At 45.6% G+C, this 19,690-nt stretch overlaps 4 protein-coding genes across 14 annotated transcripts in view; 1 reads left to right on the top strand and 3 right to left on the bottom strand.

Annotated features, from left to right (window-relative positions):
- Positions 1-235: 235 nt before the first annotated feature.
- Positions 236-4,553, top strand: cfap36 (cilia and flagella associated protein 36). 2 transcript variants are annotated; one of them, XM_049736489.2, is made up of 11 exons: positions 240-596; positions 1,323-1,387; positions 1,594-1,695; positions 1,799-1,913; positions 2,040-2,127; positions 2,533-2,641; positions 2,718-2,783; positions 2,889-2,994; positions 3,058-3,173; positions 3,242-3,403; positions 3,460-4,553. In XM_049736489.2, the coding sequence occupies exons 1-11, from the start codon at positions 491-493 to the stop codon at positions 3,538-3,540; spliced, it is 1,116 nt and encodes a 371-aa protein (XP_049592446.1). In that variant the 5' UTR covers positions 240-490; the 3' UTR covers positions 3,541-4,553. The 2 variants fall into 2 exon arrangements, with proteins under 2 accessions (XP_068508682.1, XP_049592446.1); XM_068652581.1 differs by having other exon boundaries at positions 236-596; positions 3,242-4,553.
- On the bottom strand, positions 4,427-9,782 carry LOC125978789 (serine/threonine-protein phosphatase 4 regulatory subunit 3-A). Of its 2 annotated transcripts, none has more exons than XM_049736486.2 (16): positions 9,388-9,782; positions 8,951-9,006; positions 8,507-8,605; positions 7,807-8,430; positions 7,639-7,716; positions 6,965-7,081; positions 6,787-6,903; positions 6,552-6,683; positions 6,376-6,478; positions 6,261-6,302; positions 6,018-6,176; positions 5,771-5,940; positions 5,564-5,703; positions 5,350-5,498; positions 5,137-5,267; positions 4,427-5,013 (listed from the first exon to the last, which is right to left on the bottom strand). In XM_049736486.2, exons 1-16 carry the CDS (start codon positions 9,527-9,529, stop codon positions 4,903-4,905), a joined length of 2,370 nt encoding a protein of 789 aa, XP_049592443.1. In that variant the 5' UTR covers positions 9,530-9,782; the 3' UTR covers positions 4,427-4,902. The 2 variants fall into 2 exon arrangements, with proteins under 2 accessions (XP_049592443.1, XP_049592444.1); XM_049736487.1 differs by having other exon boundaries at positions 5,137-5,264.
- Positions 9,783-10,363: 581 nt separating this feature from the next.
- pnpt1 (polyribonucleotide nucleotidyltransferase 1, mitochondrial) lies at positions 10,364-15,418 on the bottom strand. The gene is made up of 28 exons (XM_049736488.1): positions 15,184-15,418; positions 14,859-14,919; positions 14,657-14,731; positions 14,467-14,572; positions 14,273-14,322; positions 14,138-14,201; positions 14,009-14,056; positions 13,808-13,921; positions 13,531-13,717; positions 13,382-13,433; positions 13,258-13,315; positions 13,091-13,187; positions 12,913-13,015; positions 12,782-12,852; positions 12,656-12,692; positions 12,530-12,596; positions 12,310-12,399; positions 12,185-12,238; positions 11,996-12,105; positions 11,855-11,926; positions 11,705-11,768; positions 11,538-11,621; positions 11,384-11,467; positions 11,195-11,301; positions 11,030-11,085; positions 10,880-10,958; positions 10,746-10,793; positions 10,364-10,667 (listed from the first exon to the last, which is right to left on the bottom strand). The coding sequence occupies exons 1-28, from the start codon at positions 15,300-15,302 to the stop codon at positions 10,524-10,526; spliced, it is 2,301 nt and encodes a 766-aa protein (XP_049592445.1). The 5' UTR covers positions 15,303-15,418; the 3' UTR covers positions 10,364-10,523.
- A 771-nt stretch (positions 15,419-16,189) lies between these two features.
- Positions 16,190-19,690, bottom strand: part of ccdc88ab (coiled-coil domain containing 88Ab) — a 28,933-nt gene continuing 25,432 nt past the window's right edge. For 6 of the 9 annotated variants that reach the window (XM_068652574.1, XM_068652573.1, XM_049736454.2 and 3 more), the window contains one exon: positions 16,190-19,596. In XM_068652574.1, coding sequence (XP_068508675.1) covers positions 18,832-19,596 — 765 coding nt within the window. In that variant the 3' untranslated portion in view covers positions 16,190-18,831. The remainder of the gene's footprint in view (positions 19,597-19,690) is intronic. The other 3 variants (XM_068652576.1, XR_011087850.1, XM_068652575.1) reach the window with 3 other exon arrangements.

The raw sequence follows: 19,690 nt of genomic DNA, 5'->3' as shown, positions 1-19,690 counted from the left end.
AAATTGAAATGGCTGTTTTTAGCAGAGGAAGTCTGGCTCCCCCTGGTGGTTAGTAATTTTCTCGAAACGAACTCAAAACTTTTAAATGGGTCCATGTGTTCAATATTTCAGTATTTTAATATATTCTTATTTAAAATAAATACTTATAGAATTGAAATAAAATGATTATTAACCATTAATCAATGTGACGAACAGACGTTTGGGAACCAGCGGTTGACGTCACTGTTTCCGTGGCAACCTTCAAGCGTCACTACCACCCTGCACTCTCCACGAGTGCGCAGCAATTCTTTTCTGCTCCTGGTAGACGAAACAAAACAAAAAATCATTTTTGCTGCGACTGTTTGCAATGGGGAGTTGTTTAAGTTTATGGAGCACAATAATCATAAACGCGTGCATCTGCCGCCTGCGCGTGCGTGTGCCGTAGCGGAGCTGGGACGCGTCCAAGCCGGGAGGAGAGCAGCCGCAGCCACCGCTGACTTGTGGAGCCAACATGGCTGAGGACGACAGCGAGTGGGTGGTGGAGAGCATCGTGGGCTACCTGGGAAGTCCCGAGTGGGTCATCCCAGTCACGGATTTCATGGAGCACAAATGCACAGGTGATCTTTCCCACCAATAAAGACACACTGGGTCGTCTTCTGAGCTTTGTTTATGTTAGCATATGTTAGCATGGGAGCATCGCTAGCCTCCATTGTGCCTCCAGCGGATCAAGCTAGTAAATATTGCGACGTTTTGCATTGTATTTCAAAATGAAAAAAAAAACAGCTGACTGAATTTTCACGAAGCCAATAAACAGATAAAGATTATTTAATGTTGAAAATAAGCATGAAAATGTAAGCGTCATTAGCTACTTCTTGTAGCCTCCATGGCTAAAGCTGATGCTAACATTTTGCAGCCTCATTTTCCAAATGGCAATTTTTTTTTGGCACCGAAAAGTAAATGCACTTACTGATATTCCAGGGGTGGGCAATTCCGGTTTTCGAGGGCTGATGTCCTGCATGCTGCAAAACACCTGATACAAAAATGATCAGGATTGTTATTGATCTTCTGCAGACCTTGCTAATTATCTGACCACCATAACCTGTAATGCTATTGACATTTTGACAATAATTTGCGTTGCAATTCAATATCGGGCACGATAGAAACACGAGTGATTAAAAACTTGCTAACACATACAGACTTGCACATGTTGGCATCAATTGTCATTAAAGATTTTAAATTATTTTGCATTTTCCCCAAGATATGCAAAATTGACATTTATTTGAACAAAAAATGTGAATAAAGTTGGACGCCCTTCTTTGACTAATCTACATGTTATATTTCAGTGTTTGACGATGAAGATGAAAATAAGTTAGCGTACACGGAAATCCATCAGCAGTATAAAAAGTTGGTGAGTAAAGCTGTTCTTTATATGCCAACAATTACCAAAATAAAATTAAATTAATAAAATATGTAGGCACAATTTAAAAAAATATATAAATAATATAAATAAATGAAATACTGTGTTAATAATAAATAAATAAAATTAAAATAAATGTGTTTCATCTTTTGAATTGAACGAATCAATTTTCTACATTATTCATCATGTTTTTGCAGGTTGAGAAGCTACTGGAGAATTACATGCAGGAGGTGGGCATCAACGAGCAGCAGTTTTTGGATGCGTGCACCTCCCCCTTTGCCAAGTCCAAAACCGTGCAGGTACGCCAAACTCACCCTCGTTACAAAACCTGAAAAGCTGCAAATATTCCAATAATAGGGCAAAGTAAAAATACTGACCACTTGACTTTCTATTTGGCTTCAGTCTGTGTTCCAACCCGTCCTGGCCACAGATGACTTCCAAATTTTCCGCTCGCTGATGGTCCAGAAGAACATGGAGCTCCAGCTTCAGGCCCTGCGGGTCATCAAAGAGAGGAATGGTACAACTGGTGTTGCACACTTTTACTGTAGCAACACACACATCATTGCTAATAAATCAGCTTGTTGGCAAGAGGACAATAAATTAGCGAGAAGCTACAATATATATATCTATATCCATCTACCAGGGGCGCTTCCCGATTGCTTGACTGACGGCGAGGACGTGATGACGGAGCTGCAGCAGCAAGAGATGAAGATCCTGCAGGAAGTCCTCAAGTAAGCTTTCATCAAGCAAGAGAAATATCAATTAAATCAATGTTGCCCCCCCCCCAAAAAAAAATTAGACGCTAAAACGAATAAGCTTATTACACATTTAAACACGTGTAATGATCTCTTGCTGGCGTGCTCTCCTAATGGGATTTAGTGAGCGGCATCTTGACCCAAAAGAGAAGTCCGCTTTAAGCTACTTAGGCTCAGGCTAATTTCAATCTGAGCTATTGACTCTCGTAGCAAACTGCTACTATACTATTTTTATCCACTTTGTCCTACCTGGATGCATATAAGATCCTCACTTGGAGGCTCGCCAAATCCAAAATGTTTTTTTCACTTAAAAAAAAAACAAGTATTTTCATCTCCACACAAGCCTGAGAGTTATTGACGTTGTGCTACTACCTCCGTCAGAAAGTCCAAAGAGGAATACGAAGAAGAAATGTCGTGGAGGTTGCTGCTGGACGAGGAACGTGCGTGTTCGACGTCCGCCAGCGAAATCCAAGATGTTGTCTCTGCCAAGGTCAAAGGCCAACATCATCAGATTATTGAATCTTATCTGCAGTGGATTGGATGTTTTTTTTTTTTTTCCCTTACAGCCTGACAACATTGACGCAAACGCCCACAAAGCACAAAGGATGAATGGGAAGAGCGCAGCCCCGCAGGTTTGCTTTTAGTTCCACCCAAAAAAATAATAATAATCGCTCTCCAATTACCACGTGACCAACTTAAAACAAATTTCTAGTTACTGATGTTTTTTTTCTGTGCAGGTCAACGGGAAAACATCAGAAACCGCCGAGAACAAGTTGACAGCAGATGTGAAGCACGTCGAAAAAAGCAGCTCCTCCTGCTCGTCATCTTTGACTCGCACACCCGGTAAAAGCCGCAACATTTGCCGCGTACGTTGATAAAAACGTGGATTAATGTGAGGGTGCGCAGGCGGAGTCAGTACCGTGGAGTCTCGGGTCCTGCCCCCCGTGAGAGCCCCCGTCAGCGCCGAGCAATCCTGGCTGGAGGAAGCGCGCAGGGAGGCCGGCTTCGCTCAGCCTTACACTGTGAGTACGCTGGGGTCGCTTCATTAGGTACACCTTAAAAAAAAAAAATTCTGACGTTGACTTCTCAGGAGCTGTCAGCATCTCAGCAGGAGCATCTCCAGCAGAGGGCGGCCTACTTACGTGAGCAGCGCGACAAGCTCCACGCTCTGAAAAAGGAGCGAACTGCCAAGCAGACGCCCGAGCAGGAGGCACCTTGCGCTCCCTCCTCGCCTGCACCTCCTCCACCATCAGTGAGTCCTCTAAGACCTCTGGGCGCCGCTGATTTTGACGTTTTATCTTCTTCCAGATTTCGACGGAGGAGCGCAAGAAGTTGCAGAAGAGAAAACATCTGGCAGATAAGCTGAAGGAGGAAGTCATCAAGAAATGAGCTCCGTGTGCAGTGTGAATTCAATCACGTGTATTTATTTTCTTACCAATGGGGATGCTCACCTTTGTTCTCCTGTTAGACGCAGTAGCCTCACAGAGATCTTCCCGGATGAGAGATGAGCCGCTCTGCCGCTTTCTGTGGTAGAACCGGCCGGCATTTAGTCGCTTGGACCCGCAAAAGTTGACATGGTCGTCGCGGCTTGAGCGTATTCAGTGATTTGGGGTCAGAATGAGCTGGTAAAAAGCCAGCTTAGATGGCAGTACCGTATTATTATTTTGTTAATTATTTATTTTTTTTACCACTAAAACACGGCGTGTGCCCATCAGAAATGTTTGGCGACAAAGATGAGGAAACAAATGAAAAATGAGGCGAGTGTATTAATATTGTAAAGGCTGTTAGAAATTCTAAATTATAGTTGAGTCATTTCCGTCCCCGCAAAAATATACTGTATTTTGCTGCTGGCTTATATGTGGACTGTGAAAGCAGTTAGTGACATACAAAAAGAATTTTTTTTTAAGTGCCGCATGTTTTATCAAGCTTTTCCGGCCCTGCCGATGTTATCACGTCCCTAAAACAACAGTGTGAATCGCATGTAGCCAAATGCAAAAGTACGTCTGCATCACACTCCCGCAGTAGATGCCAACAGTGTCTCAATGTTGTAAAACTAGTGCTTTGGCGCATAGCTTTTCATGCAAAATGGGAGCCACCGGCATGTACAGAAGTTTCGAGAAGTCACGATGCCGCATGCAATATTCGATATACTGTGCTCGTGAATTTATCACCCGTTTGTAGACCGTGTTTGTCTTTTTCCGTGCTTCCAATACAGGAGGGTTGCCAGAGATTTGGCTAATTGGTCGCTCAAGAACAAATGAGACTCCATTCAGTGTTGACGTTTGTACAAAAAATGTATCTAATGAGATTGAAATTCATTTCGAGCTACAAAGTGGTCAAAGGAATCAACAGTTGCTTTTAAATTACTGTAATCCTCTTGCACATTAAATGTGGACTTAGCAGTGTTAGCTTCCAGTCCTTTTTCCGCGAGCGGCCAGTCAAGCGTCCTAACTCCTACGAGGGGAAAGGGGGGGGTGGGGGTGTTGTGAGGAGGGGGTTCAGGAGTGGGGGCTAGTCCTGCTAGCCTGACTGGCCTGTGGCACAGTTCTTTCGCCGACGGCCTCCATTTAGTCAACCGCTGAGGCGCTACCCTTCGGCCTTCTGTTGCTATAACAACAATCCGATACGGGGAAGGGCCTTGGCACGATGAGGAAGAGGACCAGGAGAGGGTTAAAGGTTAGCGAGGGTCTGGAGAAGGAGGTGGTCCAAACAATTCTGAAGAAAGGGAGCCGGTGCCAGACTTTCGGGATGTTAAGAGCTGAGACGGGGGCGCTTCCTGGGGGATTGCTCCTCTTCCTCTTCTTCGTCTTCCTCATCTTCGTCCTCGTCGTCGGGGTAGTCCACCAATCCCACCAGAGGGGCCTAACAGACAAGAAATGGGATCACAACCTGACCCGCAACCTGCAGCTGGTTCACCAACTTGTCAACTTTCTTTTGGTAATTTATTCAGGCTGTTAATTCATCCGAGAATATAGTTGTGATTACCTTGACCACCGGCGAGGCGGGAAGTGCGACCGTCTTGACGGAGGCCGCCGGGCTATTGTTGGGCGTGGCGGGGGGCGAGGTGGGGGGTAGCGCCGCGACTTTGCCATTGTTAGCGCCGTTGGTTGCGCCTGCTGAGACGAGGGCAGCACTAGCTCAACTAGGACGACGGCGTACTGGTGGTTATCCCCAAAAAGCCAGAAGGGGCGTTTTTACCTTTTTTGGCCTCCATGTACTTGCCGTAGCCGTCAGAGTAATCATCTTCCATGCGGCTCTTGTCCACCGCTTCTGCCTCGTCGTCGTCCTCGTCTTCATTGAACCACAACTCTTCATCGTCATCCATTGAGCGAGCCTCTCGTCGGTATCTAAATCATTTTTGGATTATTTTTAGTCTGCTTATTCTACTTACCGTCAGCCGGTATGTGCTAACCTGGTGAGTTTATGGCTCTGCCTATCTTTCTCCTGCTCGTATCGTCCCTTCAGCCCCTTGAAGGTCTGCACGTACTCGATGGGCTCAAGTGCTTTGTAGAAGTTGTCCACAATGTGCGCGATGAGGGTCTTGATATCCTCCTGCAAACGTAACACGCCACACTTAAATCTACAAGTCGCGCGAGTTTTTTGTGTGTGCGCGACGCACCACTCTGATGAACTCGAAGAGCTCGATGATGGCCGAGTTGAGGAGGTTGTATCGTGTGCCGTTGTCCAGCAGCGCGTTGATGACCGGCTCAAAGAGGTTCCCTTTGATGATGTAGCGGTTGTAGTACTCGTCCTTCAGGCCAATGATCCGCCGCATGAAACGCAACGCGCCTTGGGACGTGCGCAAAAACAACTTAGTGGGCATCATGCCGTGTGCGTGCGTGTTGTGTGTTGCCGTGTGCGCTTACAGAGAGCCAGGAAGGTGTGCTTGGAGTTCATGAGCACGAGGACTCTCCGCAGCAGGTCTTTGTTCATAATGTAGGTCTTAATGTGGTAGGTGTGGTGCTCCACGCAGAAGGTCAGCAGCTCCAGGATCAGAGCAAGCAGTTGGGCCGTCTGAAAATTGTCTATAGGGGGGAATGGGAAAAAAAAACAACATGAGAAATTACGATAATATTTCCCTCTCTGGAAAAAAAAAAAAAGTTTCTTACCTGGACACACAGGGTTGATCTTGGTGGCTCCCTCTTGTAAATCTTTTGAGGAGAATAGCGAGTCAGGACCTCCAATTGTCACAGGCGTTACGATGAGTGTGGGATGCCAGCTCACCTTTTGAATTCTTGTCATGCGCCGTGTTGGCCAGCAGAGGTGCTGTTAAAACTTGCATGCAGTACTTGTAGAAGAAACTCAAGAACTCTGTCTTTTCCGTTTTCTGCGGGAAGAGACGAGAATGCGGGCGACGTCGACGGAGAGGCAAAAACCAGGCGAGCGCCAGTCGGGCTTACATTGATGGAGGCCAGCATGTTCTCCGGGTCGATGAGCGTCCGAAGCAGCCCCATCAGCTGGACGGCGCCGCCCAGCTCGGGGTCCGAGTCGCAGATCATCTGCTTGATCACCACGTTGATGAGCAGCACGTCCTGGAAAGCCAAATTGTGAAATACATGACATTTTCCACGACATACTAACGTCCCGAGAAGCTTCTTTTTTTTGTCTTTCCAACGCCGCAAAGGATTCACTTACGTCGTCAGTCTGTTGTAGTTCCTGCATGACAAACTCTCGCACCATAGAGGGGCTGAATTCCACCAGGTAGGAGAAGATGTCCGTAGCTGCCGCCCTCACCTGAAGGTCATCCATGCCCTGAGAAGGGAAAACAAAATATTGGTGTCCGTTTCGACACCCGGCACGGGACCTTGCTCACCATGACTATTTCCAGCGCAGGTAAGATGCCGAGATTGGCCAGCGTCTTGAAGAAAGCGTCCCGGTTTTGGGGCTGCAACGTCTGCGAGAAAGCGCAGAACTCCTTGACAAAGTTCACCTGAGGACAAAGAACAAAAAAAAAAAAAAAACACCATTCAAAGGACTCGTTTCATGGAGGCTAGGAGATATCAATGTTTCACTTTGTTGCAGTTTGGCACCAGTTGCGATCAGCTGACATCGTAAGCGAGCCTTAAGAATAACGACTTTCTTTTAATAGTGTGTGCGCCTTGGCGCCTCACACAAAGTCACTACTAAGTTCAGCAAGCGGCAGTAAAATTAGCGGTGTTTTTTTTTTTTGCGGTGCGTAAATATGCATGTGAATGGTTCACAAGTTCCACATTATTGATGCTAGTTTTGTTAGTCTGACTATGGCGTTTCCCATTATGTGCTAGCATCAAGCTAGCTGACTTTCAGGAGACAAAGTGATCAAGTTTGGTTAACTTTAACTAACAATTTTAAGAATCGTTTACTATCTACTCAATGCCGCTTGTTAGTCGAGGCATCACTATACTTAAAAAAAAGGCTATAGGCAGAAATGAAAATAAAACTGCAGTGAATATTCCAAAAGGACTAAACTGCGCCAAATAGAATGAATCAAAAGAACTTTGGACTCACAAGCTCTCGCCTTTTACTGTCGTCTGTGCCTTCATCTGTGAGCTGTGCAAAAACCTCAGTGAGGAACTTCTCGTCCTCCTGTGGTGAAGGAAAAAAAAAAAAAATCACAAAACAGACAACTAACCGAGGGGGTGCCAATAAGTTTGTAACAAAATAAATGGTTCATACCTGCAACATACTGACAATCTCCACCTTGTTGAAGAAGATGAAGGAATTGAGCGTGGAGAGGAAGTTCTCCTCAAAGACGGACGGCGTAGGCAGGATGATGTCCTGGATGTACTGCACGCGGTACGTCTGGTGAATTTTCTGCCTCAGCTCAGAGTCCGTGATGGGGATCACCTCCTTGAACTTGGCCGTCTTGGTCAAGAACTCGCGATGGCGCTTGGGCTGCACCAGCGCCGGGTCGTACTCCAGGCAGCCCACCACATCCATGATGCAGTCGTCGGAGAACATCACCTCGAAGAGGGCCGCCTTGTTGAGGAAGAGGACGCCGCGAACGATCTCGTACAGGTGGTGCAGGCCCTCCCGGTTGTCCAGGTCCTCGCACACCCGGAAGAGGCCTAGCAGTTTCTTGAGGTAGTCCTCGCTCATGAGGGCCAAGGCCAGTTTTTCCCGCCGGATGGGCGACGAGAGCACCGACGTCACCAGGTCAGCGATCTCCTCCAGGCAGCTGAGCTCGCAATGCGGGAGCTCCACCAGGTGGCTCGTCTCCGGGATCTCCTCGAAACGCTCCTCCTCGGACTCGTCGATGGGGTCCTGGGTGATGTCCAGGGCGGGGTCCTTCCCTTGCACCTGAATGAGGGTAGATCGCAGATCAATTCTGACAACTTCTTTAAGTCCAAACAATATTCCAGCCCGACTCGTTTACCTGGCAAATTTTCTCCCAGATCTCATCGCAACCTGCTTTCTCCTGAAAACTCAAAGCCAGGTCATAATTATCCGCCTCCGACCATACGATCAGTGTGTCCTGTGCAAAGAAGAAAAAAATCCTCTTATCAATTGCTATTTCTAAAGGACACATCTGAGAATTTCTTATGCATTTTCATTGTGATCACTTTTGGAAGTATAATTAGATCTTACAATATTCTTGTAGGCATTTATAAACATTTTTAGGGAGCATCTCTGAGTGTACTAGACAAGACTTACTCCATTATTATAATTGGTAATTAACTGCTTGTGGCTAAACATTGGCTTGGAATACAGAGTTGAGCACAGCTAAAGTTATTTAATAATAAATGACTGTAGACATAAAACACAGCAGATATATTTTTTTATTGCCTTTGTGGCTGATCTAAGGGACAACTACACTTACCTGTTGTTTCTGATAAGCAGTGTTGGGGCTAATTTTCGATTCCAATAACACTGAGCCTGAAATGAGAGGTACAACACAATATTATAATGTGATTTGAGATGAATAAAAATGTTTAAGGACTTTTACGGTGATTGATTTGCTTTTATGTCTCGAAGAGGACACAATGTAGACTTAGCATAGGACAAAAGGCGAGTGGACGTGTTAGTCACCATTACGTAGTGTGTTTCAATATAAACCAGGTAAGAGTAGTAAGAGTGTAAAACAGCATGTATAAAAAAAATACACGTGATTTTTATTTTAAAAACAAAACAAAAAAAACAAAAAACAAAGAGGCGACTCAAATATCCCCCCACGTTACTGAGCTCACGTCGAATGCTAGCGTGGCTATGCTACTACCACCACCAGACCGTGTTAGTGTGGAGTGAGGGGGGACTCACCGTCAGATTCAGCCCGAACAAGTAAAGATATTCCCTTGAGTCTTTCCACAAACGTCGACGAAACGTGCCCGGTGCCCCGGTCGTCCCACTGGCGGTCTTCGTTGAGCGTATAAACTTTCACCCGCCGCCGAGTGTCCGACATTGTGAACGGGGGAAGCTAGCAGGGTAAGCTAGCTGCGTGCTAACAAGCGAAGCGAAGAGCCTCGGTGTTTTCCTCCCTAGCCTGACAACTTTGTTGGAGTCCGCATGTTACACGGGACGGACTAGCCAAGTAGGGAGGGGGGGTTAAAAAGTATCCGCGGCGGCGACTGCTACTTCTTCGGCATGCTCTCCTCTCGGCCACGGCGCACAAGTCTAAAGACAACCCCCCCCCCCCTCCCCCTTGTTGGAAGGGGGGGTGGGGGGGATAGGAGGAGGGGCGGGTTTGGGGGGGGCACAACACAACTCCCGCGGCCTCCCCGCTAACGTCCGTGAGGCGCCATCTTGTAATCCGATTCTGTTATTTATTTTTTTTTTTTTTTTTTTTGCTTGACGTCAGTCACACAACTCACATCTGTCGGGAACCCCAACATCACATAACTATATTTCGTTACGTTTAAACAGTAAAATGAAGAAAAAAAAGTTAACCTTTTGTGACAAACACATTCACAAACTTTTTACCTTTTTTAATCTCAAGAAACTACAACAAAAAATAAACCATATCGACTATTTTTAATTAATCAAATACTAAAATTAAACCTGTTCTAAATTTGCCCATTAGGAGGCAGTATAATACAAAGAAAGGTATTCTACTAATTAATGCAAGTGACTCAATAGATTTTGTGTGTTTTTGTAAAATATAATATTATAGTGTGCTAGTTTCCTCCACAAACACTTTGGGGAAGTCTGGATACACTGCATTTCCATGATATTTCTTTATATTTAGATTTGTGGGGGTTCCCCAAATATAGCTGAATAACATGTTTGCAGTACAGAGCTATCTTGACATTTTATTTACACAAGCCACTATTTTAAAAAAGTAGTGACATTTTACAACATCATGATGCTTCTTTGCCAGGGAAAAAGAGAGCGCACACGTACAGCTTTTCACGGCAGTGCGTCCAAGTGTTACATCCAGCGATTGCGTTTTTACTTCTTCATGGTTCGACGTTGCTTGCAGCCGCCATGGAGATGCTCTGCTTCTCGCTCAGCGTTTTGACCACAGTGGCGGCGGGTGACTGGAGCACTTTGCGCGAGAGCCGCATCCTGCCGTCTGTGGGGTCCCGTCCGAAATACTTGACCTGGTGGAAAAAGGGGTCCCGCTTTGTAAATTGGTTCAGTAGTGGGGAAAAAAAAAAACAACCTGGGTGATGCCAAACCTGAATCTGCTGGCCCACTTCTAACCCCAAAGCACTTGGATGTTTGATCTAATTTGGGGGAAGAACATGAGAAATATTTAAATGGTGGTTTGACTCTCACGCCCATGCCGTCACTCAAACAAATATGCACGCACCCTTTTGTGGTCCAACTGGGAATTGTGCAGCAGGACGGCGCTCATGTTGGGGTAAAGCTTCACCATGACGCCGATGTCTCTGCGGAACAAAACAGTTGAGTTGTTAAAGAAAACAAAACAAGAATAAAGTTCTTACATTCAGCAGCTGACCTTATTTCAGTGATGGTGGCGGTGTAAATAGCGCCAAACTCCAGCTGCTGCTCTTGCTGCAAAATGAAGCAAAAGAAAATCATATTTTCGAATGAGCCCTTTGGAATTTTCTTGGATTGTGACGTGACCTTTCGAGGTTAAAACAAACCCACTTAAGTTACTCACATCATCTTTGCAGATCTCACTGATGAAGTCCTGTGCCTCACTCAGCGCTCCCGGCGTGGGAGCAAACACGGAGAAGGTCTCCTCGTCCACCTGACTGATGGTCACGCCTAGGAATGACACCAAACAATCAAAACTTCCAGAACTTTTCGCATTGCTTCCCGACTGCGGCCACAAAACGACCGGCGTTACCCGTCTGAGCTTGTAACCGGCGAAGGTTGTATCCACCCGGGCCCACGAAGCGAGCCCGTCTGGACGCGGGCACACGCACATTCTCTGAAAAAAATAAAAATAAAATTAAAACACAATAACACCTCATACAAACAAAGTTCTACCCAACACTCACCGACAACCGGCCCGTTCTCCTTCCTACTCGTCTTGGGCTTTGCCAGACTCTTGTTCATGATGCCCAAGATTTCCCGCTTTGCCACTAAAATGTCATTTTGAACAGATCAAAGCAGAAGGAAAAAATGTCACGCCAGTTATTTCTTGGACTTGAAACTACTGTCGTACCTGTGGCCTGCTGGATGGCCTCCATGACCACCTTGAGAGGCAGTCCTGGAATCTTCACATCCGCCTGGAAGGTAAACATGTATAGATTTTCTCAATTAACCAATTCAATCATCTTCCAGAAACCTGCTTTGCCGTGTTTGGCCTCCATACCTGTAACGCAGTGATGCCTTTGTTTGTCCCTGCCAATTTGAAATCCATATCTCCGAGGTAATCCTCGATTCCCTGCACGCAAACGACTTTTATTAAGCTCTCATAGCTCTTCCTCTGCGGCAAACCCCGAGCGCACATTACCAGAATGTCCGTGAGCAGTCTGTAGTCTTGGATCTCTGAGGGCTTGTCGGGGTTGGATTTGGAGATGAGGCCCACGGCCACGCCGGCCACGGGTGACGAGATGGGTACACCTAAGAAGAAAAGAAAAAAAAAAAGGGAATGTAAGGAGAGAGGACATTTCTATCCATCTTCCAGCCTGATGTGGAGTACCTGCATCCATGAGTGCCAGGCTGCCTGCACACGCTGAAGCCATGGATGACGAGCCTAACAAGTGAAAAAACAAACAAACAGCCGGTCAGTCAGTTTAGACTCCCCCTCCCCAGATCCCTCCTCACCGTTTGACTCCAGCACCTCAGCCGTGACCCTGATAGTGAAAGGAAAGTCTTTGGGGATGACAGGTCGCAGGGCTTTCTCGGCCAGGGCGCCTAATCGAAAGACGCAAGCAAAACATTAGCTACAATAAATGACGTCCAGAATCAACATTTCTACAAAAGGTGTGATTAAGCGGTGACCAGTCTTGGGTGTAGAAAATGGAAATCTAGCGGATTAGCTCACCGTGTCCGAGTTCTCTCCGGTTGAGACCTCCCATCTTGCCGATCTCGTTGGTGGCATAGGGTGGGAACTGAAATGAAAATCACTGCATTAATGACTGAAAATTCTTTAAAAAAAACTTTCACTTACCTCATAATGAAGCATGAAATTTTTGTCCTTGATGCCACTACGGACAGAGAAGTGTCATAATTTAACATCCTGTGATTTGTTGCATGCTCTGTTCTAAAGCTACAACGTTTCCCATTTCATCCTCACCTTAAAGCTGTCGTGATGATGTCCGCTTTAACGCTAGATTCCAGCGAATCAAACGTGACGCTACACAGGACCTACGAAAGATCTCAATTTTAGGAGGTCTTCTTTTTTTCCCAACCTCACGCACGGCATACCTGCGTTTGTCCTCTCTGAAACAATGCGGAGCCATGAAGGGGTTTAAAGAGGTCCACCTCGCAGGAGATGTCTCTCAAGGCCGTTAACTCCCTGCCGTCACACCTAACCGCACATAAACGAGTACGATTATCATAAATGTGAATACATCCTCCGGTGTCATCGATTGTAAACGCGTACCTCTTGTATTCAGTGAGCGCTAAATTCCTAAAGATGTCCCTGCTCACAGTGTTGAACGATTCGATGACTTCAAAAGGTTCAGCTTGGGGAAATTTCTCTGAAGAACACATTCGAATTGGAAATCTTAATCGTGACTCAGAGTGTCAAGGATGATGACGCCATCTTACCTTTGAGGTATTCCTCGGTTTCTAGGCGGATCTTGTTGATGGCGTCGTCTCGTGAAATCTGTGATGACAATATTGATATGAAAATAAAACTGAACAGGTTGAAAAGGGTGATTTTGGAGTTTACCTTATCATGGGAATAATCAGTGAAAACAGCGTAGATTTTCTCCGAGGCCGATCTGCAATAAAGAATATATTTGTAAATATGATATCTGTGTAACACCGCCCTCCAGTGGCCATCGGTTTCCACAGCATCATCAAAGTAGTGAGTCTTACTGCCGCACGTGCGCCACCATGTCCGCAGGTGCCGAGAACATCTTGGGCGGCGTGCGCTTGGTGACTTTGAGCTCTCGCGCTAGCTGCTGGATGCCCAGGATGATCTGCTGCGCGTGCTTGACGCCCACCTTGACGGCGTGAGCAAAGTCCTGCTGCAGGACGTTCTCGGCAGACGCCTCGATCATCACTGGCAACGGCGCACATGAAGCGGGTGAGAGATGCTGGACTGCTTGAATTAATGGCAGCATTTCAAATTTGTTTTGAACGCTTAACTAACCCACTTGACTGCTGGGGGCTCCTGCCACGATCATATTGAGCGTGCTGGATGCCATCTCCGCTCTGGTGGGGTTGACCAGCAGCTCGCCGTCCACCAATCCCATCCGCACAGCACCTGGATCGATATGGACATTTATTTGATCGAAAAAATTTCCCTCGCTGTTCCAAATGTGTTTTAAAATATGGAATGTACGCCGCTCACCTATAGGTCCCTCCCACGGGATGTCCGACAGAGCAAGAGCGGCTGAGGCTTGAACGGAAAAGGCAACAAAACATTGACGTCAAACGATTATTACAATCGGAACATCCAAGTGGAGTTTTCCATAATTACCTGCGTTGATAGCCAGCACTTCCGGATCGTTGACGCCATCTACAGCCAGCAAGTTGCACAAAATCTACAAAGAGACAATATGCCACATTTAAAAAAAAAAAAAAAGAGCAACAGGTGTAAAGAAGTAGAACCAACCTGAGTGTCGTAAAAGTAACCGGATGGGAAAAGAGGTCGAATGGATCTGTCTGAACACAAGAAAATAAATCATTCATACAAATATCCAATCTTGCTTAGACTTACACTTTTAATTTGTCAACACGCTTGTGAAACAAATCATTTTCCCCCATTGATATGAATTGAAATGCCAATAATTTGTTCCGAGAGGTTACCTATGAGTCTGCTGGTAAGTATCTCGTGGTCGGTGGTGCCTAGCTCTCGCCTCAAATAATTGGTGGGGATCCTGCCAGCGGCGGCCGCTTTCTGCCTATAGTCTACCTGTCAATCAATCAAACAGCACATTTGATGCATCCAAAGAAAAATTTGTGAATTTAAATGCAAATTTGTGCACAAATGTCGTACCACTAGAGGCATGAACTGAGAGGGAGATGGTTTGGTTTTGCTCACAGCTGTCACCATAACAGAGGTGTCACCCAGCTTGAAAAAAAAACACACACAATTATTACTCAAAAAAAATGTGCAAATCACAAGCTATTGTCAGGTGCATCCAACAACACTGCGGCTCTGCTTTCCTTTTGGAATCATAGATGTTTTAGATGCGTACCTGGACTACAGCAGAGCCATCTGCAAACTTGGCGAGCCTTCCTGAGGAAATCTCTAGCTTCCTGCAAGTCAAAAATATGGAAATACATGGAACCGAATGTGATTTTTTTTTTCATCCAAAAATGGGCTACTTTTTAAGTCGCGTACTGACTAAATATATAAATCCACAGTTACGTAGACTTATGGTTTCGAGTCTTCCCTTCATTTTAAGAGTGGCCCAGAGTAGCCGCCATGAAACGATCTTAAAGTGACTTATTGTAGGGTTTAGTGATGCTCCATGTTCTGAGCACTTCCGAGGAATCGAAACTAGGCTGAAATGAACTCACTTGTCTCCGAGGTCCACTCCCACACTTCGTACATTGCCGTGACTTTTGTACACGCTCTGGTGGCACAGACGCACACGGCATCGAGAAAACGAACGTCCAAGTTGTAGTAAACGTCTCATGGCTCAATTTGTAAAAGAAAGTAAGATAGAATGGGAAAGGCGACTTTACGCCGGAGATGTGCGCAAGGGGGCTTCCATGACAGTCAGTCACATGTACGGAAGTACGTCAAGAACAGAAGATTCTGATTGGATGTTGAGGTTTAGTGTGTGCGCAGAAAACGTGTCCGGTCAGAAACAGCTACTGAAAAAAAAGCACCGCTCAATCCGTTTTATAAACTACTTTATCGTTAAATTTATAGGAGCAAATACGAATATTACAATATATTTCAAATTATTTGAATAATCTGTTTTTGTAGTCGCGTAGTCTAAGTAGTGACAAAAGCAACTTAAATGTAGTTATGATACAAGATAGTTTCCTCTCAATCAAAATTGAGGTTTAGACGCAGTGATTAAATTTTAATACGTTCTTGTATTGAACCCTAACCCGTGCACGCGTAGCAAATAAAGGGTCCTGTCATTTGTATAATGTATTACTAACTACATTGTAATTAACCATCTGGTTAGAACAGCGGGGATGCTGCCGTTGCTATAGCAACAGAGGAACCTTAGTAGCACATCTCTCCACATCCCAAATTACTTTCACACATCTGCACACTCCAATTAATTGGAGGGTTCAAACACAAAGGCACAAGCACACACAGATAACTACCCTTGAATTCTTTCAAAAATGGTTAAACAAAAGATGTGAAATTAAATAGGGGAAAGTATTATTATTCATTTAAAATATGAAGTCCTCAACACTCTGAAAAACTTTGTAATTTTTGCACTTAAGTGCTACCCAATTATATATTTACATCTTCTTTCACTCGTATGTTTAAATAGAAAAAAGCTACCAAAAACATTTTTTACACAAGAATCGAACCCCCCCAAAAAAACACTGACACAAATTTCTCTTAATTGATGAATTTTAATTACATCAAATGGGTTTATGTAAAAGTGGAAAAGGAGGGAAAGTCATCATCGCCATAGCAACAACCCACATGATCACAGAATGTTTATATGTAGTGTATGCGTGTGCTTATAGTAAGGTCTTCCAGAGTGCAAGATGACAAAAAAACTACTATGAAATTAATGTAGTGATCATTAAGATGGTACATTATTGTGGAAGTGTCCTTACCACACAGTCCAAAGTAGAGTCTACACACCCATGTTCAAATATCAGGCTCATTGTGATGTATATGAAAGAGAACAAGTTAGCTCTAAAAAAATAATAATAAACTAATAAACTGCAGATTATGGCTTGTGCTGTATAACTTGACTCCAAAAATGTCAGGAAAGGCCAGTTAGAACCTCTCAAGGTTAGTTGTGGTCAATCAGAGGCACTTTAAATGGTGGCAGGAGTGTGCTGACTTAATTAACTGAGTTTGAATATGATTGGTTCATTTGCATGAGGGTGTGCACATTTGTGCAAACACATTTTTCAGTTGAGTTGTACAGAAATTATTTATCTCAGTCTTATTTCTTTTACATCACAAAAAAAATGGCATTTAAGCAGGGGTGTGTAGACTTTTCATATTCACTACGCACACGCAAATTCTCATGGCTTGTCCCAAGATCCCAACAAGAAGTGTTTTGATTGGTCCGCTGTTCGCTTTGTATATATCGTGTCCACATGCTGAATGTATGCTTTCATCCTTGATTTAAATTCACACCAGAATTATCTGTTAATGTGATGGGGGTCTGTGATTTGGCACGTGAATTGTCTTTCAAAAGTAGTGCACACCACATCGGAGAGAATTTTTTTCTTTTTTACAAAAACTGGGCGCATCTTCGTCTGTTTCCTTGATTCAAGGAAGAAAAACAAAACAGAAGGAAGCCATTTTCTCGATAAACGGGCTGGGAGGGAACTAAACAAAATGGTGGGATTTTACAATCGTTTTTCCTTGCCGTCTGTCTACCAGGCTTCGCACCTCCAAGACCACCTAGTGAGTCCCCGGCAAGCCAAGAAGAAGAAGAAAAGTGGGAAGATGGAGAGAGCAGGTTAGAAACAACATGAGAGTAAAGGTCATCATCTCTCACGAATTAAATCAGGTCAAGGGGACCAGAAACTTTAAAGTTTTGGGAAAACTCAGTAAGACACACAGGAAGTGGGGGAAAAAGTGAGAAGTTGATGGGAACAGCGGAAAAGACAGGAAGCAGGAAGTAGTAGCCAGCCGGGGAACTACATGCGTTGTCATGGCAACAAGGAGGCAGACAAGCAAAAAAATTTAAGGGGTGGTTGGCAGGGAAGATGGAAGACACCGGTTACATCACGTGTGAGGTTCCCATGGCAACAAGCAGCCCACCTTCCCTCCCATCCGAGCGCTCGCTCACTCACCACGCGTGGGGCTTAGCACTCGCCACTTCTGCTTTTTGACTTTCTGCCCTCCACATCTGTGGAATAAAGCAACGTCGTTACACACACGTGCGCACAAGCGCACACACATTGAAATCCAATACGAAACAAGCGAGTGACTACAAGCGGGAATAAATAAGTAGAGGCAAGTCGCACACCAAAGAATGCTTGGATGAGTTTATAAGTTAATATGTACAAGAGCGTCTTCTCGGGACACGCTTTAGTTAATAACCCTCCTGTTACAAGTATGTTGTGATGTTACTTCTATATTTTGATATTTTCAAATTATTCTTTTTTTTGTGTTCATTTAAACCACTTTCTCCCATACATGGGAGGACTTCACAAGTGCTTGTAAATATGTGATGTGATAAAATGTTTTTGAGGCAAATCGTGTACCATTTAAATTTTTTTTTTTTTTTTTGGGAGCACACTGTCTACCAAAAAAGACAAAATGTAACAGGAGGGTTTATGACTCCTTGCTTTTCCTTCATAGTCACTTTCGCTCAAGCCACCCATGAAACCGTCACTAAAAACAAAATGGTTGCCCATCCAAAACAACAGCCTACTTTCCGACCAAACCATTTGGCGTCATCCCTGCATTCACTTTCACTTTTAACAACTCCAACAATCCCCTCATAGACCTATTTTACCCCCCAACAAATTTCTTTTCATCCTTGAAGCAAGTCCAAGCAAAGAAGCCTGCTTTTTCGTCAAAATCACAAAAGGAAGTAAAAAATAAAATAAAAATAAAAACCTCATTTTGATCCCAGCGGTCAAAATGAAACATGCAGAGACAAACAGCAGGTGAAGTGTCAAATACGGTAGTCCCTTGACTTACTGTTTTGTATTAAAAAAAAAAGAAGTATGTCGAGATCACTTGCCCGAGACACTCGTAAAATCCGTAAGTCAAGGTACCACTGTATTATGGATATTACTGACATTCATTTATTTCGGGGAAATTCACAATCCATGTCATTTGTGCTGATGGGTGCAGGCTATCAACTGGAGCATCCAGGTGATAGTCAAGTGATTTCATTTGAAATCGAAAGTGGACGGGGAGAAATGGATTGAAACAGAAACTTATACCACCACCAATAAAAAAAAAAAAAACAGCACCATGGGACCACCAGAACAAGAGGAAAAGATCCCCCAACCACCCACACGGATATCGGCGGGCCAGAACCTCCCCCTCCGTCACACACACCCGTACTCGAACCACAGCGACTGGTTCTCCTCCGCGTCCAAATGCTCGGGGCCAGGCTGCGGCGGATTGTCGGCTCGGCTCGGGGGGAAAGGAGCCACAGGGGGTCCGCTGATGTTACTGACGAGGGTGGGGTTGAGGGAAAGGAAGGGGAGGCTTTTACCCGCCGACTCGCTAAAGATGGAGTCCATGAAGACCGACTCGGCGGTGAAGGAGGGACCCAGGAAGGACTCGAGAGTGGGGAGCTCGGCTTCGTCCGAGCTCGGGCACGGCAAGCTGAGAGACTTTGGCAAGGGGGCGGTACTAGCGGGTCCCTTTGGGGTGTACTCACTGGGTTCGGGCGGGGCTTGGACCCCGTCGACAGAAACGGGCTGCCGGTTGTCCTTGGAGAGCAAGTCGTGGATACTGGTGCGTCGCGAACTGCCTTCGGCCGTGGAGATGACGCTACTGGCGCGGGGCAAAGTGGCCGCCGACCCAGAGGCCCGGTCCAGCCGCTCCGACACCGACGTAGCCCGAGTCTGGACGGACAGGCCGGGGCGGACCGAGCCCCTCACTCGGGTGCTCTCTGCCTTACGCAGGCTGGGGCGCCCAGGCTGGCCCGAGGAGCGCGGCGGGCGGTCGGCGGAGACCGGCGCCGCTTTGCCGCTTGAGGAGCGCAGGATGCCGCGGCCCCGGGTGGTGGGTCGCTCCTTCTGAGCACGCTCGGAAGAAATTGGGAGGCGGGGGGAGTCCACGGTGAGGTTTTCTTGACTGCCCGACTACATGAGACAAAGGAAGGAAATTGGTGGAGTTAATAAAACTTGATTCCCGCTCATGCCCCTCCAACAGTCGAAAAAAATCATTATCATTATG

The sequence above is a fragment of the Syngnathus scovelli genome, chromosome 12, assembly GCF_024217435.2.
Source record: "Syngnathus scovelli strain Florida chromosome 12, RoL_Ssco_1.2, whole genome shotgun sequence".
NCBI classification, from domain to species: domain Eukaryota; kingdom Metazoa; phylum Chordata; class Actinopteri; order Syngnathiformes; family Syngnathidae; genus Syngnathus; species Syngnathus scovelli.
Note: the sequence above shows the minus strand (reverse complement) of the source record. Positions and strands in the feature narration are given on the sequence as shown.

What these genes read in the sequence shown, in the direction of transcription:
- cfap36 (XM_068652581.1), top strand. Translation starts at nt 491, where the DNA reads ATGGCTGAGGACGACAGCGAGTGGGTGGTGGAGAGCATCGTGGGCTAC. An exon ending in ATCCTGCAGGAAGTCCTCAA is followed by an intron (nt 2,128 to 2,532) that starts GTAAGCTTTCAT and finishes TACCTCCGTCAG; the next exon opens with AAAGTCCAAAGAGGAATACG. An exon ending in AAGATGTTGTCTCTGCCAAG is followed by an intron (nt 2,642 to 2,717) that starts GTCAAAGGCCAA and finishes TTTCCCTTACAG; the next exon opens with CCTGACAACATTGACGCAAA.
- LOC125978789 (XM_049736486.2), bottom strand. Translation starts at nt 9,529, where the DNA reads ATGTCGGACACTCGGCGGCGGGTGAAAGTTTATACGCTCAACGAAGAC. An exon ending in ACATGCTGGCCTCCATCAAT is followed by an intron (nt 6,479 to 6,551) that starts GTAAGCCCGACT and finishes CTCTTCCCGCAG; the next exon opens with AAAACGGAAAAGACAGAGTT. An exon ending in TCTTCGAGTTCATCAGAGTG is followed by an intron (nt 5,704 to 5,770) that starts GTGCGTCGCGCA and finishes TTACGTTTGCAG; the next exon opens with GAGGATATCAAGACCCTCAT.
- pnpt1 (XM_049736488.1), bottom strand. Translation starts at nt 15,302, where the DNA reads ATGAGACGTTTACTACAACTTGGACGTTCGTTTTCTCGATGCCGTGTG. An exon ending in CTGATTATTCCCATGATAAG is followed by an intron (nt 13,316 to 13,381) that starts GTAAACTCCAAA and finishes TTGTCATCACAG; the next exon opens with ATTTCACGAGACGACGCCAT. An exon ending in GGAGAACGGGCCGGTTGTCG is followed by an intron (nt 11,468 to 11,537) that starts GTGAGTGTTGGG and finishes TATTTTTTTCAG; the next exon opens with AGAATGTGCGTGTGCCCGCG.